At 41.3% G+C, this 20,023-nt stretch overlaps 1 protein-coding gene across 2 annotated transcripts in view; it reads left to right on the forward strand.

Moving 5' to 3' along the window:
* Positions 1 to 14,893: 14,893 nt before the first annotated feature.
* The window catches only part of wnt7bb (wingless-type MMTV integration site family, member 7Bb), a 32,841-nt gene continuing 27,711 nt past the window's right edge, over positions 14,894 to 20,023 (forward strand). The window contains exon 1 of one of the 2 annotated variants that reach the window (XM_075470317.1): positions 14,894 to 15,437. In XM_075470317.1, the coding sequence (XP_075326432.1) occupies positions 15,367 to 15,437 (71 nt within the window). In that variant the 5' untranslated portion in view covers positions 14,894 to 15,366. Of the gene's footprint in view, positions 15,438 to 17,465; positions 17,894 to 20,023 lie in introns of those variants that run through there. The other variant, XM_075470316.1, reaches the window with a different exon arrangement.

A 20,023-nucleotide genomic window follows, 5' to 3' on the forward strand; every position in this document is an offset into this window, starting at 1 on the left:
AAAAATAGAAGTGATGAAAAAATGATCATTGTGTAATGATTTTTTGGGGCTTTTTTTTTTCTTCCTTTTTCTGCTTTTTGTGGAAACACTCTAGGGTGATGAAATGCATGGTCAAAAAGTAAGTTGTATCCCCAAAATAACTAAACAGGATGCAAAGGGAGTATATCTGTGTAAATTGGCAAGCATATCACTCACTGAACTCCTACCTGACCCATATGATTAGAGGGCAGATAATTTAGTGGATGTTAAACATGCAGAGTGTAAGAGTCCAGCAGTTTTATAGCTCTGGGGTCTGCTCTTGTTAAAAGGTGCAAATTAGTGTCGACACAGCAAAGACTGATTGTATATGCAAAGAACATTTGGTGCAGACTCCAGGAGTATAATTTAGTGGGTCACTGATTCTTGATTTTTATCTCTAATCTCATTAGAAGAAGTGTGTTTTTTCTGCTCACTTCAGGATGCCTGCTGGAAAACAAGCAGATGGAGAGAGCTTGAGCCAAGTATTACTTTAATAGTAACAGTGCAGTTTAAGTTACAGTTTAATTTGTCTACCAGATAGAATGCTAGTTTATCACAACTTGTGTCATATTTCCTTTGTTCTGACTACAATTTCTACAGACTTAGTTTAATTTTACAAGGCAAATGAGTATAAAAAATCCCCTAAAAGCTTATCTATGCTCCTCAGTATAGTACATTTCAAGTTTGAGCCATGAACATCTCCTATTGGAACGACCACACTACTGCTGCAACATCCAAGACAAAATAAAGTTTAATAAAAAGAAAAAATAATAACCTTGCATCTTAGGCAAGGCATCTTTATTTATATAGCGCATTTCATACCACAGGCAACTCAATGTGCTTTCTTAGTCAAATTCAAGTCCTGTTGATGAAAGTTTAGTGATGTATTCGTCCTCCAACCCCTCATATTTGGATCTGTGAGCACTGTTGAAATGTCAACAATAATCCCTTATTGCTCATCATTCCATCAAAAACTATTTTTGTAACTGGATATGTTTAAAATGGCATTTGGAACAACTCAGTCATGAAAATGCATGAGCCAGACCAAGTAATAATATTGTTTGTTCAACTTTTAATTTAGGTGAAAAATGGTAAAGTGGAATGTAGGGGTGAAGTATGCTGGCAGACCTTGTTATCAGTGGAGAGGCAAAAACCACAAATCCAAAGGTATACTGGGATGAAAGATCAATGAAAAGCATTTAGATTGTCATAGATCACACAAATACCTTAGCAGATAATTAGCACAGGACGCAAGTACACAAAGTACCCAAGTCAACCTCCTTCGTCTATTCTTGGTCCTTTCTAAAAAATGAAAAATTTAATATGGTAATCATCCGTGTTCATCCATCCATTTTCTATACCCGCCCAAATCCAACTCCGGGTCGTGGCTGGCCTGGAACCTATCCCAGCTGCCATTGGGCGAGAGGCAGGCTACGCCCTGAACAGGTCGCCAGACCATCACACGGACATCCATGTTCACACCGAAGAAAATTTAACAAAAATTTCAATGATGGGTTTCTTACGTTTTGTTTGCAAATGGCTGCTTTCTTATCCTTTAGATAAACTTGGCTAACCTTCACTTGTGTCCTGGGACACATATTTCCTTCTTTTTTTCTTTGAATGCATTAATAAAGATAAAGCCCACACCGGACGGTGGTTCTGTACTGACTGGACAATTTCAAGGTAATGTAAACTGTAAAACTATTTAAGGCACTCATCAGGAGGTGAACTCTGGACTTTTGATGACAGTTGTATTTTGTGTCCATGTGCATGTGAAAGAAATTGAAGTTTCTAAAGAACTAAAGATAAAAAAACAAAACATCTGAAATTATGTACCACACATGTTCAGTACATTGTTGTCGGACATTTTATCGTCTATAAATTCAGCATCCATTTGGTATTCTATGCATTGCTACAATGTCCCCTGCTGTCTGTGAAATGGAGTAAATTGGCCAAATTTGGTCAAGTGCTGTCTGTGATGACGAAACATGTGTCACGTAAACTCGATTGGACCCTTGTGCATGATGAAAACAAAACCCTTTCACATGTTGCTGAAAAAGAAGTTGCTGTTATACAGCCTGACTGAGGGAAATGATAAAGCTTTGGGGAGCAGGTGACTGATGTGGGGAAACCCCAGGAACTGGGGTTCTGTAAGAGGCTGGGGTATTTGCAGGGCATGTCAAAGGTAGCCGCATCTGAAATGACAGGAGTTAAACAAAGGCAGGCTGACAAACGAGTTACTGAATGAACAGTAACTCGTGACAGATGATGGTGAGGCTCAGCAGGAGACACTGGCAAGTGAGCTGCTTTATTTTGTGTTGTCGATGCTGAAATGTGTGAGATGCATTTCTAACTGAGTTTATCAAAAACCTCTATGTACATTCTGATTTTCTTGCTATGAATTTATGTTCCCAACATCTTTGTAAATGATTTAGTTTTTGCCATGTTGCTTTGTAAGTTTCTACATTATGTTCTAGAGTATTGAAAACACCCAAGATTCACCTAAAATTGAATCCAAAAAACCAAGTATGTTACTTTGTTGAAGCCACAATGAAAGTGTGTGTGTGTTTAAAAAAAAAAAAAAAAAGTTTGAATTCAACCGCTCATTCAAAATACATGGTTCCTTCATTGAAAATGCACTTTTAACAAACAGTCAAATATGACTGAAATCCAACTGAAACTGATGTGTTTTTGCTGGGGAACTTTTTTATACAGCGGATTCAGTGCATCGTTCAGTATTTCAAAATGGCAACGTAATGAGAGGATGATACAATGCATGACAAGAGTCATTCATTGGTTTTCTGGTACAATTTAATGTGGATTACACAAACACTCTCTGTTTGAGGAAAAACAACCAAACAAAAAATTAATCAGCTTTTATTTGCTCTTTTTTTTGTAAATTGTGGAGAACAAGATAAAAATACAATATATTGTAGAACCACTTAAGTGGGCCCAATAATATGCACAGGGAGAGAAAGCACTCTTATCTCTAGGGGTTGGGGAGCCCTTGAGCAAAGTCCCAACATCTTATGTTTCCAATGTGGAGTGTGGTGACTGAATCCCTCGTTGTAATGCAGGAAACTGATAGAAACCATGCTGCTCTGCAAGTTTTAAAAACTTTCCTCCATGCAATCATGGACGTGAATGACATTTCCTCACAGGGGAATAATCAGATCACTGAGTGAACTTGAGATTATTATTCAGTTTGTGTTAGCCGTGCATACCACTATACTTTCCAGATTTTTTAAGTCACTCCACAGTCTATGAGAGGAGACAGATTTGACAATCAGTTCCGGTCGAGATCTACCAGAGATTGTGTAATTAAATACAGTATTTACATATGTTTGATCTTTAAGTGTTTTTTTTTGCTTCACTCTGAAGCGGATCCCTATATTATAATACACTTTGACTCATAACAGCAAGCACAATGTGTATCTAAGATCAAACTCTTTTGAGCCTTAATAGGGGTACTGTACACTGATACGTCTGGTGGGACAGGGAAAGTGAGGTGTCCGAGCCAGACACTGTTTCAATCACACAGCGAGACTGGAATTGGAGGAGATGTGTTTCTCTGCATCTAGAAAGTGGTATGCAATCAAGAGTCAAACCCTAACCCTTACTCCCTCACACACACACACACACACACACACACACACACACACACACACACACATAATCAAGTTGGCAATCCAATCTGCTGGAGTGTTGGCTGCAGTCAGGAAGTGCTAATGAAGTTATTAATGATATTCATGTGTGCAGTGGCGTGCAAGCAGGGACCGGGCCTCCATTAGCCAGCTGGTGGATGTGTCTTTTTTGTACTTGATGGTGATTTATAAAGAGGAGAAGAGAAAAGACAAAATAAGCATTTTCCCTTTGCCTTCTCATGCCAAAATAAGACAAACAGATGATACGGACACAGACAGAAAATAAAAAGGTCACTTCATCAATAAGGGGATTTCTGCAAGTGATTAAGAGATTACTGGTAAATCTCCCAAACTGTCCTTTGATTGCAAGGACTATTTGGACAGCTAACACTCTTCTTTACCCCCTGTTTTTCATCAGTGTGATTTGACCTAAGAAATCTTTATCTTAAGAAACAATTATCTCAATATGCTGATGAACTCATGGACAAAAGTAAATGTAGTACTACTATTTACCAGATGTAATGACAAACTGCTTTCCTCCACAGTGTGTAGGGTCACTTATCATTGTGTTGCCTCTGAGTTGTGGGTCACCTTTGCGAACATGGTGGGAATTAAGATGGCGAATGGACTGGGGGACAATCAGACCACGGCTCCACATGGGCCGGATCCCCTGGCTCCACCAAAGTGAGGACCTCCTTCCTGCTGCTGCCTTATTGTAAGTCCAACTGCTCCCTCTGCTGGACGTCCACACAACTCAACGCCAGCTGATTCATCAGACTTCTAAACATTTTAATGGACATACAGAAGCGAAATCTGAGATCGCTCATCTTTCAGCAAGCCTGTATTATTTGTTTTCTGTTGATGCCTCTCTCAAAACTTTATTGTAAGTTAAAAAAAAAAGGCTAAAAAAACATCAGCATTGAATGCATATTTGCGATTGTCAAGTTGGGGAGACAGAAAACAGACGGACTTTTAAAGTAGTATACTCACACTGTGAAGGATTTTGTGACCAATGCTTTGTCTCCATCTACTGGGAAGACTCTGGCACTAATTTGCTTTCCAAGTTTTTTGAAATGCAGCTAATTATGTATACAAACCAAGAATATTTTCCATTAAGTTGATACCATTCATTCATCAATTAATTTTCCTCACCCACTTCTATCCAACGCAGGACCACGGGGTAAATGGACACCAGTGAACTGAAATCCAAATTACTGAAAGATGCACTCATAATGTTTAGGAATGTTGCACCATTTTGCAGTATATTTCATCAATGATCAGTAACACCGTTGAAGGAAGTTGTAGTGATCTCACCACAAAGAGCACTTCTTTTAAAAAGAATGCTTCATACACATCATCACATACAGTATATGTTATAATACAGAGCTGATTTTTTTTACATATTGCCCTAATTTATTACACTGCACCCAGATGGGCAGTGATTCCCAAACACATTACCCTTTGAATGGGTTCCTGATGACAGCGGTCAAGTCTGAATTTCAGGCAGGAGTGCCAGCATTGAACTACCCGTTAACCACCAATGTATCCTTCGATATATTTAATCACTTGGTTATGAACGATTTATTTGTCCAACAGCATGCGGCGCCAGCTCCGTGTACGTATGGGACCCATTATTCTGTTCAAGCTAAATGAAGATAAAGCAATGACAAATTTATTACCCCCATGTACCACTGATCAAACGACAGGAACTGCAATGTCCACATCTTCTATCTGCCACTTTTTGTGAGCTTTATGTGCACGTGTGTCTGCCAACAAGCATTTTCTACAAATTCCTCTCGATTCCAGTAAGTAGTGGCAGACAGCTTTCCTGGGCTTAACGGGAAATCTGTCTTTGGGGTGCAAGATTATAACCTCTGCAAACCGCTGGTCAATGGAAAAGTTCTAATCCACTCAAAGGCCAACCACTCCCGAGTGTAATATTGGCTCTAGGAGATACAGAGGTGGCCGATTTGACCAAAAACAAATAAATTCAGTGAAGAATAAAACAAATACTCAGAGGCGCAGCACAAGTGGAGCGGAAGAATATTTTGGTCTGTTTTCTTTTAGTCATTTGTGATTATGTTACAGCTGAAAAGGAGTACAAAATGCTACTGGAAAAACGTCGGCCCGCTTTGACTCTTGTAATAAACCTAAAATCAGTTCAAACTCCTTTATAACGACGCATTAATTGCTCAAACTGCTAAGTAATTTACAAGCAGTTACAAATGAATTCTTTGGAATTATGCTAATATCTTCCACACAAATGCCTTTCATGGGACCATTGTAATGTCATTCCACGCTTAGAACAGCCTTTCACCGCAAGCTGATGATGACTTTTGCTTTTTCACTTTGTGTAATTGTTAAAAAACAGTCCAAACAAAGAAGATGTTCTTTTTATTCGCTGAGGGAATGCATGTAGTAAAAAAGCATTGCACCGCAACAAAATAAAATCCAAATGGGCCGCCTTTCATGTCTCTGTAACTACAGTTTATAATGAGGTTTACGCTATGCCTGAAAATACCACTGTCATGCTGGTGGAGGCTGAGGTAATGGCCTTTGTGCAGAGGATGGCTCATCTTCTGTGTTGCTGTAATCTTCATCCAAAGCCCTCAGAGCAGTCAGAAAGGGGACCTGATGAGCTGATTAAGAAGACACAAATGGGAGGAAGAGGAAAGGAAGAACCATCAGAGCGGCAACAGTCCGATGGAAGCTCAAAGTGCCCTCTGCCCCCTGCTGTCAAACAACCCTAGGATCCCCCGCTGCATTCGAGTCGAGCCTTTTGACCGGGAGCTATGGCTTTGGCAATACTGGCTGTCACTTTTCTGTCTCTGCGGAAATGTCTTCTTCCTCTGCAGGGGAAACTTGAGGGCAGACGCGCAGACCGACAGACAGACAAACCGCAAGCAGCCCAGCTCTCTGGAGTTGAAATAGCAGTCACATTTCACAGGAAGTCTTTGCTCACTGTGATGCTTCACTGCCCAGACACAACAAAGAGGGCTTTTGCAGACACAAACACACAGGAAGAAAAGTGTGGGGTTAAGTGGAGGCCAGGAGCAATATGAGAGTTGAAACAGAGTGTGTCTTGAATGTAAATTCAAGAGATTCATACCCTGAGGAGTACTTCAGAATGAGATGATACAGAAATAAACTATATTTAAAGAAATGTGGTATATTTTCACATTTATTTAGGGGGCGGAGCAATTCTGTGCATGACCCCCAAGACCCAGAATGATTTAACTGTCTCTGTAGCATTTCTTTTCATATTGCTGTCTCTTTGACTATCTGGAGTCCAAGCCCTATACACGAATTTGCCTGACCCAGTTTAGATGTCAGATTACTGTTGTGGAGTAAAACAGGCAAACAAGCAGTGTGTGTGGCGGTGTAATGGATCCGTCCAAACATTCCTTTGTGTACATGAGGCCCCTGCAAGGTTCAGTGTGCAGCTGACACAACAAAGGGAACCTGTGTTTGACAAGCAGCCTGATGCCAGGCCCACTCCGAGGATGCCAAAGAAGCCCAGGACACTCTGAATCCACCTGAGGCTAAACTTTTAGCAACATTTTAAGCATGTGTTCGATGAGAATGACATTTAAGACATATCATTTTCACATGAAAATGGGTTTGTGACAGGTCTAAATAAGAAAAGTTGCACTGAAATTGATAATATATATACACACATATATAATATATATATCGTTAAACAGAGAAATGCATTTTGTAATTTTATCTCAGCAGCTTGACTTACATTTACCATAACACTTACATTTTTATTATTTATCCAAAATTACCAATATCCAATAACCAACTGATATTTTATTACATGGATCCTACAGAAAAGGCTCCAAAAATGGCTTTTCAACTATTATCATTATTCATATTTTTTAAAGGGGGGTTGTGTAAAATATTTATGAGTAGTAGGTGTCCTTCCTCGCAGGATAGGGCTCAGTGTACTCTAGATTCAGAGAATCAGGAATTTAGCATAAAGCTAATCAGAAGTGGGCGAACATAAGAGCAAATCTGTTTGCTATCTAAAACAACTCAAATCTGAAAAACTCCACGTTTTGCAATTTGTAATAACACCTGTTACCAGTTGCATGCTCCCACACTCTGGCAGGGCTCCTTCTTTTTAAAGTTACTGAATTATGCCTTATCGTGTATGTTCTACATTAATACCTCCTAAATCCAATGCAATCTGCCATGTATAATGTGACTGTTAGATTGTTGTTGATGGTATGGGCATGATAATTATGATTTCTATTGTTTTAGGCTTTTCTCTTCTTGCCAAAGATTAAATCAAATATTAAAGGACAAAAAAATATTCCCTATGCTATTGTGCAATTGGTAAAAGTTACAAAAATAACAAATTGCACCAGCTATTTATGTACTTTAAACCTGCTGGATAAAATCTAACCACATAACACGAAATACTGGCTTGCACCACATTGTAATTTGAAGGATGATTGGAGGAGCTAATTGCTCTCTTATACCAACAGAAATCTATCCTGAATATCATTTCACATCAGCCCTTTTGAAAAAAGGCAGCCCTGTGAGGAAACATTTTTGTGCCATTTCTTTACACCGCAGTCCATCAGCCCAGCATCATTAGGCCTCACTCGACATCTGCCAAGCCATCAGCGAGCAGGAGCAAATGCCACAGATGGCCTTTACATGTTACATACCCAGTGTTTGGTGTCAGGACGGCATATGAAAAGACACTTTCACAGAGCCAAAACAGGAAAACCACATTCTTATATCCAAACATATCAGGCCATCAGTATGGAGACCTCAATCTGCCAAATGCAATGCTGAACATAAACAGTGTGGATGTTTTGAGGAGAACAGCATATGCAGAGATGGAGTGGCTTGAGAATAGCCAACACTTTAAAAAAGAAAATTACATTTAGCTGATGCACTCATACAGGGTGATTTATGTAGGTTCATCAACAAAATAATGAAATTCTAAAAAGAAAAAGAAAGAAAAGCAAGCGTTCTCTGTCTGAAGCTAATCTGACTTCAATTGAATTTCAAAGCACAAGTAATGTATGATGTAATTTAAGACAATAAAAAAGAATGCTGTTTTCAAAATGCCTTTTGTTCATTTTGCAAGAAAAGTCTGGAGTTCATTGTTTGTCCACATTTTTATGAACCACTCTTGAACAGAGCAGAGAGCAAATGTGGAGACCTCAAGTGTACCAGCTTCGTCCCGACAGCACGTTTGTCATTGTGACTGCCATTGTTAAGGAAATGAAATGGTGCGTGGCTAATATCTCAGTGAACCTGATGCATATACCAAAACGTTATCAACTGTTGGAGGAGAAAACACAGGACAACATGTATCAGGTGCATTTCTGGAATTCTTGTTGAATTCTCAATGAACTTGGCCCTTATTTTGTCAGTGTGACCTGAGGCCAAGCCTTCCCAGTTTGTGTGAGTCCTCACAAAAGGCGAACCTCAGAGTGTGCTTGAACGGCAAGGGGACGGAAACGCATGCTGTTTGAGTTAGGTGCAGTGCAAACACAGACAGTGCATGGGTCATTGTGTGAGACGGAGAGCAGAACCAACGACCCACTCACACTGCAAACACTCCCAGCTGTTTAGGGAGGCGTGCGTATATGTGTGTGTGTGCATGTGCACACGTCCATGCACTTGTGCCCATCCATAGTTGCGGCCAGATACAAATATAGCGCCACACCTTGAGTCAATGCCACTCTGTTTAGCTTTCACAGGTATGTAAACTCCCAACGCCAAGGCATTCATTTGATGTACCCGCAAAGTTTACCTAAAAGGGGAGGAAAGTTAATGCCTAATGCAGTTTTGTAATGTTATCTCCAGCATATTACTGCCTATTTAGGAAAAACCCGATCAGAACATTCACTAAAAGCCAGTAAGACCAACACACACTGGAATCAGTGATGCGAGAATGTTATTTAAAGAACCATAAAACAGCCTCATTGTCCTCGAGCGAACCACAACCTTAGTGTTTTATGTCAGTCTAGCTTTATTGATTCCATTTGTTTTTTAATAAAATGTCTTAAAAAAATTATCCGGTTGAATTGTTGCCTCTGGACGTCATGTTAATATTGCAGACGCTATCCCCTCCGAAGTGCCAAACTGACGAGGACTCAGTCTGCTCCCAGAGCTTTTCTCATATCCTCAGGGTTATTACACAGCAGCAGAGAGACTTACTTGTATGCAGTCCACTGCACACAAAGTCCGGAGTGTTTGCTACACACACAAGCCATATGTCTGTCACATTTTATTGTGAATGTAAATCCTCGGGTTCCATTCTCTGCCCAAGGAGACAGAATGCTGTTGATGTTTTCTTTTTGTAACATTACTCTTAGTTCCTGTCTTTGTTTTAAACATGTTCATTTTGCTCCGTTTGTTAGCAAGATCACACAAAAACTTCCAAGCTGTATTTTCTGAAACTTGGCTGATAGTTGGAGCGTGGCCTGAAGAAGATCCCATAAAATTCTGGTGCAGATGAGGAGGACTTTTGTGATCACTGGCCTTGGCAGATAATGACTTTCTAATGCTGCTATTTTGGCAAATCTCATGTTGTAAAAGAGACTTTAATCTCTGTCAGGCTGACCTGGTGAAATAAAGGTTAGGGAAAAACAAACAGAAGATTTCCTGTAAACTATAAAATAGAATGCAGGAGACCATAAAGGCAGCAGCAATGTATTACTTTTCTTAATGCAATACGCTATGTCTTCCCAATGCGCCACAAAAGCCCCCTGTTCGTCTGGTTTTATTCACTGAAGCATCTGAATACAAATTTTTTATTCAAAATCGTCAGGCGGATCCAGTCCTCTTGCAGAATGAAGTGGGAGCATTAATGCAACATGTGGTTCTTCGACGAATTCGGAGAATTTGCATCGTGTGTGTCCATAAGTGTTTTATTCAAGGCATTCATAATTTTGGGATCCCTGAATGAAACATAAATTTAAAATTCCTCTAAACCAGTGAACAAGCTGCTTTGTCAGTCCATTGTTTCTCGCATGAGAAGAAAAGTCAAAGAGATCAAATAAGAAACAAAACAAAGCGAACAATGACAAAAATTACGATTCTGGAAAATGGATGGACTGAAACCGAGAAGACAGACACATTTTTCTGGTTGTACTTTATTGTGCTTTCTTCTTATTTACAAACCCTTTAAATCAGAAGAATTTGTGCAGACAAGATAAAGTCAGAAAAACAAACCATCAGTTATGTTGTCTTGTGCCTGCAGATGCTGCTGGTGGTGAGTGTTCTCTTGAATAGAGGCTACAGCTATGGAATGGAGTCCGAGACTGTCATAGTTAGGTAAACTGCTCCTGCCTCCCTGTGCTGACTTGGGGCTCTGAATTGCTCAGGAAAACACCAATGACAGTTTAGCAAGCCGCTTTGCTAAGAATAGACCTGCATTTAAAACAGCGATACTGCAAATTATTACTTGAAGGCTTTAATATTAGAAAAAGAAAACACCGCTTCATTTCAGGATTTATACAAGCCCTGCAAATGGTACTCGACATTTCTGAGAGAGACCAACCCTCCGAAAACTTGCTTTCCATCAAGAGGACACGGTGAAGCATTTCAGCTGCTAAGACGGAAGATGGGCTACATGCAGACCCAGCCTAGCAGATCACACACACACACACACACACACACACACACACACACACACACATATTATGCAGAAAAGTCAGCGACGATAAGAATCTGACATAGCAGTGAGTGTAGTGAGGACCACATTGTGTTTCTGCACCACAGCTGTGGCTCAACAGGAGAGATGAAAAGGTCAAACCCATTGGTAATGATGGGAGGACCGGTGGGGTTGGTTTAACCTTTGACCTCACAGTTAGATGCACAAGGAGACATCTGACCTGCAGGTTCTCGAAAGGCCACTTTCTCTCAGCATACGCCTACGAATTCTTCCCATTTGGGTTGCAGGCTTGTGCTGCATCATGTCTACAAGAAAAGTCTAAAGCTTGGATGATTGTGGGAAGTGTTAAAAATCAAGAGGAGCAGAGAGAGCTGGAGCGAGATGTCTGATGGAGATGGAAAGGGGGACTTTGCGAGAGCAGTATAGCCATTTTCCCCCTCTTGCCTGGGGCCCAGTGTAGATGTGGTGGACCCAGCCCCAGACGCCACTCGGTGGTTTGGCTCACTCCACATTTCAGCCCTCTCACTGTTTCCAGCTGAACCAGCTCCCATGCAAACACATGGGCAACCGGTGGGTTTTCTTATTTAGTTGTCGGTCAAGAGTACTTAATAATATTCAAAAAGACAGTGCGACATATCATCCTATGCTTGCCAATATATGTGTGCCTTCTTTGCTTCTTCTTCCAAACATTTCCCTCTCTGCAGTTTGCGCTGAGTGCATGCAGTTGAAAAGGAGCAGATACACAATGGTGCAATCTGACATTTATTACAGTAATAGAGCAGACAAAATAGTTCAATACAGAGCAACTACAACGGTTATTGCCTTCCAGGAGACTGCAAGTGGAAATATTTCACACACAATAGCCTGTAATGCAGCATAAAGCGTGCGCAGTGATGTGGCGTATGACTTACTCAGACTGATGTCCTCGCCGACCCAAATGCTCTCATCCCTGCCTCAGCTTTTTGAAGTTAAATAAACAGTGTGTCACAAGATCCTCCACATACCACCCAAGTGCTACAGTGTGTGAGAGAGTCTGTGTGTGCCTGCAGTGCTCGTGTCTATGGTTTGATGTGTGGGTCTGCCCGCTGTATGTGTGGACACTGAGAGACGGATAATGTGTGTTCGCAGACGAGCGAGTGTCGATGCGCGTGACACGTCTGCAATGACAATGACGGGTGACAAATAACGCTGACGCACACTGTCCCCGGTCTTGATCCTGCTTCCATAAAAGAAGAGTTGGGCCTTTGAACATTTTAATTAAACTAAACAGGACCATCCCCACCCAGGCCTGTGAGTTATGTACATTTGAGGACAAACAAGTCCATCTTTTACAGGGTAGACATCAAATACATGTCTTTTTTATGTCACCGTGGGCCTGCATGTTGACTTTCATTATTTCTAAAATCCATCTGGAATTTTGATGGGCATGTTTTGAAGGAAAAGGCCTTGAAACCACAAAGTAGGGATGTCTTGAAACAAAGGTCTCTGCGGTTTTGTCTGTTTCTCGTGGTGAACAACAGCCCAGCAGTCTCCGCGTTCAGATAGCTCATGTCTGTAATTTTAGTTTATGCCATCATTATTACAACAAGTTAGCTGTTTTTCATGTTGTTTCTTGGAAATATGCTGAAATGATGCTTTGTGCGTCCTTTCAAGAGGCACTACCAAAAACCCTAAATTAAAAGAGATGAGAAAGCTGGTAAGATGTTTGCTGTAGAACAAAACACAAAAGTTCTGTTGACTAAAAGAAGGACCTGGTCAAAAAAAAAAATCCCTCTTATTACATTCCTCATACAGTAACAGGCTGATAGATCGTTACAACACTAAATGAACACATCAAACACTTTTGGTGAGATTTATCTCACTAATCTACTTCAAGTCCCACATAGTTAAAACAGATTGAAGGGGAAATAAGCTTTTTCCTCCTCATATCTACATGCTTGATGAAGTTGATAATCAAAGGAAAACCATCGATGAATATCATTTACGGTCACTGTCTGCTACTGGTGAAAATTGTGTTGGAGAAAAAAAAAAACACAAGAAAATCATACCATAAAGAATTGACCAGTTTTACTGTGGTCAGATAGAAAAAAAGAGTACTGGGCAAAAGTCTTGAGCCATCCCTTTTTTAAAATATATTTCCAGGAACACGGAAAATAAGCACTGCTAAGTACTAAGTAAGCTTGAAAGTCAATATTTGGTATAACCACCTTATTCATCAACACAGCCTGAAACCCTTTTAGACGAGCTTTCTTGTAATTGCTTTAAGAAGTCTTCAGGAATAGTTCTCCAGGCTTCTTGCAGGACACCCCAAAGCTCTTCTTTGGATGTTGGCTGACTTTTCTACTGTTCTCCGTCAAGATGATCCCCCACTGCTTCAATAATATTGAGGTCCAGACTATGGGTAAGATTCATCACTCCAAAAGACCTGTTGCCACAGATTTACAGTTCAGCTCTTGTGCTATGTGGCATAGCTCTGCTTTTTTCTCCCAGTTTCCCTTCCTTATGAATGGCTTCTTGACAGCCACCCTTCCACAGAGACCATTTCTGATACAGCTTCAGTAATTAGTAGATGGATCAACTGAAAGTCCAGATGCATCTTTCAGGTCCTACGTCAGAGCTTTGTTTCAGAGCTACTGTGGATATCTTTCTTTTAAGAAAAATTGTTCTCTGTAAATCACCTTGTTGGAGCAACTGAAGAAATGGGAACAAACTATGTGAATTTGCGACAGGCTGCCAATAACAATGTGCCTAAAGATGCAACTTAAAATAGGTTCTTTGCTAAGTTTTCTGTTATGTGCAGACACAACACTGGTTCATCCCTTAAGTTTGGTGCACATAGAATGACTTGCTAATGTAAAGAGTATGGCAACTTGGAGGCAAAATATCTGAAAACGTAAATCTTTTCTCAAGACTTTTGCACAGTACTGTCTCGATATACTTATTTCCTGCAGTTATATAAAAACATCAAACAGCTGCACAGAGTGCATTTCTGTATTCCATTCATGATCTAGAAACGACTGTTGTGCTGGAGTCATGTCCAACTGTAGAGGCTCATCTCTGCATGTTCAACGAGACAAACTCAGAAACATCTTGTAGCCACCAGAGGGAGTCTTCTTAGTCACACAATTGCTCCCAAAGGAGACGACTCCATATTAAAACATCTGTACAAAATTTACATCACATTGACTCAAGCCCAAGAAATGTTGTTTTATTTATGTTGTTTTGCTCAACCGTTGTACTACTAATCAAAGTGACTGACAGAACCTCAATGACACATATTAATCAGAAAGCCAGTTCATGATTATGGCTCATCATTAGTCATGCAGTGGTGTTTTTTTCTGATTCTAACAGCTGGAAAGCCATTTGATTTTTACGGGGTTTGTGGTGTGGCCCATCCGGGGAGCCCACACTGGTGGGGGCATGCCCAGCGGAGCAAGCGCCCAGACTGATGCTACAAGGTCTATAAAAGGCCATTTCATTTGATTCTTTTTAGTTTTCCGTACAACAACTACACGTGTTGAGCTCAGCCTGGAAGCCCGTCCCATTCACAGCGGAGGAGGAGGCGCACACCGCTTTTGTTACCTGTATTAGACTACCTGGCTGTTGCAAGTTAGTAACAAGCTCCGGGCCTGAGATGCCTACACAAAACAGACAGAGCGACAAGCACAGAAGTTTTCAACAAGACAGATCCACAGATTGCGCATGGCTGTGTGCTGCTAGTTTTTCAAGGTGCAGCAAAAGGGAATCGCTAATTAGATTCTACCGTCAAAGTAAGGACGAATAGGAGGCACTTCCTCCAAGAACTCATTCACCTTTCAAGTCCTACCCTCTCTCAAGTTTCATTTTGGACTCCTTAGCCGCTTCTGAGTTCAGCATCTCACCTGTACTGAACCATGGATTTCACGCGGTCGAAGATTCCCAAGGAGCTTCAGCCTGACGTTGCCGAAAACAGACGGTATACCTGCATCTGGGGGGGTTAAGAAAACCTGCCAATGTGAAAAGGAAAGCGCGGCCACTTTGTTTAACAGTGCATGGCCTCCGGACAAAGTGGTAACGATCATGCACAGACCCCTCCGAAAGCGGAGTCTCTACGTGTTCCTGTGTTTTGGCATCATATATCTCAGACTTGGGTGAGTTTTGTTTTCCTCGTCACATGCTGTTTTCCACACGTGTTGCAAACCTGAATATCAGACTCACTGCAACAGTTGCGTGCAAACACAGACACGGTGGAAGGCTTTTCTGATCTCTGACCTCAGGCTTAAAAAGATACGTTAAATATCAGTACCATCAGGTGTATTTCACAGGAGGAAAAAAAAGCGGGTTACGTTATTCTGGGCAACGCGTTGTGCGTAAAAGTTACAGATCTGTGTCTCACACAAACACGATGTGATCGATTCATATTCGCTGTCCGAGGGTTGTTTGATTCGCTCCTCTTTTGCCGCACGGGATCATTTGAGCCACGATCTCTGCTCCATATTCAGCTCACCCCTCTGCATACCTTCATTAATAGCGGTAGACTGAGTTGTATTTCCACATTCCATCGCCCAGACGGAGTTTTTTACCTGTTTTGCAATCGCTCACCTTAATGCATAAACACGGAGGGACGTCTCACCCTTCCCTCTCTTCTTGCAGCACAGTCATATTGGGACCTCTAGACAGGCACACAGAAAAGAAACGTGTCTTTCTGACCATTTTGTGGTTGCAATTTTGGTTGATACCCCATCTGAAACTTACATCACTACACGTAACTTTATACTTGAACTTGAATTAATCCCTGGGCCTTGTTACAGTGGTAAGTATGGTAACAGTGTCACCCTGGAAAAATGATGATGCAGTTGGAGGGTAACCCCACCAAATCAATATAAGTTATTTGAGCCGTTCCGTTCCTATATTATTCATCAATAGGTATGTGTTTTTTTTTTAATACTTTCTGAATAAGTTGTAACCAATTACGCGTGAAATAATTTGACTATAAAGTGAAATAAAAGCTGCCATCAGGCAAATTTTCAGCAATGAAATAGACTGCTATCTTTAAAGCGGTTGCTCCGGTTTCCTGGTATAACCCGAGAGTCTTGCAGCCGCAATGAATCAAACAAGTGTCAGCCCTCCCTATGAGAACCTCAAGAAGCTTGGACTGTCTCCTCCAAGTTCCACATACGCTCATATCACATGACAGCGGCTCCATTATGCGGTAAAAGTCACCCACCTCCGTGTTTACTAATCCTGAGCAGTTGGTTCATTCCTTCCATCCTTTCACTCGGGCTAAATCTTTCATGGTACCCTCTTCACTAACAATAGCTGGAGCCTGCAGGTGTTGAGTGAGAGTCACGATGCTGAGGCGATAAAAAAAAAAAAAAAAAAAAAAAAAAAAAAAAAAAAAAAAACAGCCCTGCACTCACTCAGCTCCGCGACAAAAATCTACAGTATTTTATTTCTCTGCTCAGATCCAATCTCGGGCAACAATGGTGCTATTTTCTACATTCGGCTGTTTTTTTTCTCCCTCTCTCTCTTTTAAATCAGCTATTAAATGTGAGGAAATATTTATTTAATTTTACAGAAAGGTCTCGAAATGAATGTTTGAATGTTATGAGACGACATCCATCCAAATGCAACGGAGCGCAGCGGACAGACAGAGCAGGAGTACGACAGACGCCTATAGGAATATTATAGTCTCACCACAGGAAATTATAAAGTCACCGAAGCTCATGTTCAAGTACTACAACCATGCTTCACGTTCCTAAAGAAATATTAATACGTATTAGCAGAGGACACCGCATTGTTACCATTAATAGGGGTGTCATAGAAGATTAAATACGTTCCTTTGTGCTCACTCTCACTTGGGATATTCATCTTAAAAAAAACAGAGATGTCAGGTTCTAAAGATGGTGTTATATGATTGCACCAACTTGTTGATTCAGAATTACACATCCTGCCAAAGAATGGAGCTGTGATGATGGTGCAAAGCTCACAGGCAGCCAGCGTTGTTTATTTTTGGCTGGATGGCGGGTTGGGGTGGTGGTGATTGTGGCGGAGGGGTACGGGGGGTGATGATGAATGAAACCTCCTGCGAGTCCAAGGGGGGATCGGATCAGTGTCACCCTATTGTCCCGCTGTGGCAAAGTGGGCGGATAGCAGTGTCTCTCTCTGCCCAATGGCAGGCACGACTCTCATGAGAGTGGAGAGAGGCACTTTTCTGCCATGCAGAATCCCTAAAACCATCATCCTTCAGGCTCGCAAACCCACAGTACTGTGTAACAGCCTCCGCTGCTGAGAGATGACAGAGCCAATCTCAGCGCACACTCGGCCCTGGGAGCTCGGAGCTGCGTAGACCCACCGCGCGAGAGACAAGGAAACGCGCAGCAAGTCCCTTTTTTTTTAATCTGGTGCGAAAGGAACGTAAAGCCGGGAATTAAGGAAGTTTTTTTTTTTTTTTTAACCCTCCTCTCTCATCCTGTCCGAGTCCTCACACTCAGTCCGAGCGTGGCCATTCGCTCAATGTCATCATGATCATCCTCTCGTCGCGCAGTGTACTGCTGTCAGTCTACTACCCGCAGATCTTCCTGATCCTGACGAGCGGCAGCTACCTGTAAGTTTGAGCCAATTAACGGCTCCTTAATTAACTCTAGAGCGTGCGCTCGGTCGCCCTCCGCCACAGAAAGACGCACGGGTTTTAGTTTTACTCCGGTGGAACTCTTTTGCCGGAAAACAGGCTATATTCTATCAGTACTGATCATTCATCCAGTCAAGATGTCCTTTGTAGCCCTACACACCCAGAGATTGGAGATTCGGTGTAAGCTGTTTATTATGTCACCAGACTGCAACAGCACAGGGATCAGACGTAACCAAAGTGGAACAAAGGTGGAAAATGGAATTGAACTCTTTCTTATTTGTCACAGATTTTTTAGATGTTATTTAAACGTTAATAAGTAGAGAGTACTAATAAAAGAGAACATCGCCAGGAAATTGATCCACGTGGTAGAGTGGTACTAATTAGTTAGAAAGGCTCCGCGCTTTAATGCGTGGTCTCTACGCGGATGAGAGTGTCTTACGAGGGTACCTAATTAGCTGTGGCTCTTGCAAACGTTTTGCAAGATCAAGAAAAAATAATGTTTTGTGGTAACTGGTACATGGATTCACTTTGGCCACAGAGTGGCAGAGATGTTCAAGACAATCGGATGCGGAGATTCTGCCCCCCCCCCCCCTTTTTTTTTCCTCCTGTAAGGAAGATTTAATACAATATGTGCTGATTTACGCTTGCGAGCAGCGCTGCACTGTCAGAGCGCGTGGAGGATTATCGTCGTACTCTTGTAAATTCTTCGTCTATCGGTGTTAGATGATAGTTTGAACCCACATGTTATGATACCGTCCTGCAACGTGCATGTGAATGACAGTCCAATGCGCTGCGGCTTTAAATTATTCTATAAGTCACTTGCAGGAGAGCACTAGCGATCTTAAAGTTTCCAAAATAATTACTCACCCATGCTTCCTCCTTTTTCTGTCCTTGCTGCCCGGAGACCCCAAACCTGAAGCTGAAATAGATGTGGTTTTTGGTTTTCAGCTGAAAGTGGGTTACACTATGTTGAAGGCTTGCACATCGAAGCTACATAACGTTGATTGTTTTGATGATTTTAGTATGTTTTCTGTTGAGCAGTGACCATACGAACAGGACATACTGAGGAGGCTATTAAAAAGGCAGATTGATGTGAAAACAATGCCCTCTCATCAAAATGTCAAAATCTTATGTGTTTGGCTTGTTGAGCAGTCTGCCTCATGCTCAGGTATGAAGGAATATGGCACTTTTTTGCTCCAGTGGAAGTATAGCATATTCAGTGTATGTTTACATTATAGTTGTCTTTTCAGTGTGTGAGTTCATATATAATTGAAAAACACATGTATACACCTGTTTGGTTTGGAATGCTGCTGCTCATCTGATTTACAAATGAGCAGCAAAAGAGAAAAATCACATTTAGCACTTATACAACCCTCTGCTCTTAGAAGAGTATTTATTCACTTAGTTAAGGTGTGTCTCAGGCACTTTGGTTTGTTCACTCCCCAGTAGAAGATGCATGCCTTGGAGCTTGATGTGTCTGTCAGATTCCATTTGTTCCATGCCCTGTATCAGATGGCTGTAAGCACACTGTACGCTATGAGGTGGCTTCCCTTTGGTCCACTCTGCACTGTGATGAAACCTGTCTCTGTGTACTGACAGGGACACCTATCGGGCTTCTAAATCTTTTTTAAGGTTTACTCACAATTGTTTCGATATTGACTGTGCAATAATTTTTACATGGCCTCAAATTTTGCTTTGCGATAAAATTTAAAAAAAATAAAAATCAGTAATCAGTTGCACAGTGCATATTTTCTGTTTCTTGATGTATTTGCATACAGGGAATGGAAAATCACGATGCTTCGTGTAAGCGTAACATTTATTAACTTCTGCTCGGGAACTAAACAGATGGAAGTTTGGGACACTCGTCTGTGTTGACCATCTATCTGATGGGAGATCTGTGCGAGCTGTCCCCAAGCTGCTGGCATACACACAGAGCATACGCTAAGCAAACAGAATTGCATTTGTGCACTTTGATGATGCAGGGATTTAAAAGCTTAACTCTGGAATTCTCTGTTTGGTGTTTGATGGTTTTGGTTGCCTGTAGCAGACTCTGGTTCTGTGAATTATCAGGTGAAGTAAATGAGGAACAGCCAAGACGGGAAGTTT

This window comes from Odontesthes bonariensis, chromosome 7 (genome assembly GCF_027942865.1).
Source record: "Odontesthes bonariensis isolate fOdoBon6 chromosome 7, fOdoBon6.hap1, whole genome shotgun sequence".
NCBI classification, from domain to species: Eukaryota; Metazoa; Chordata; class Actinopteri; order Atheriniformes; family Atherinopsidae; genus Odontesthes; species Odontesthes bonariensis.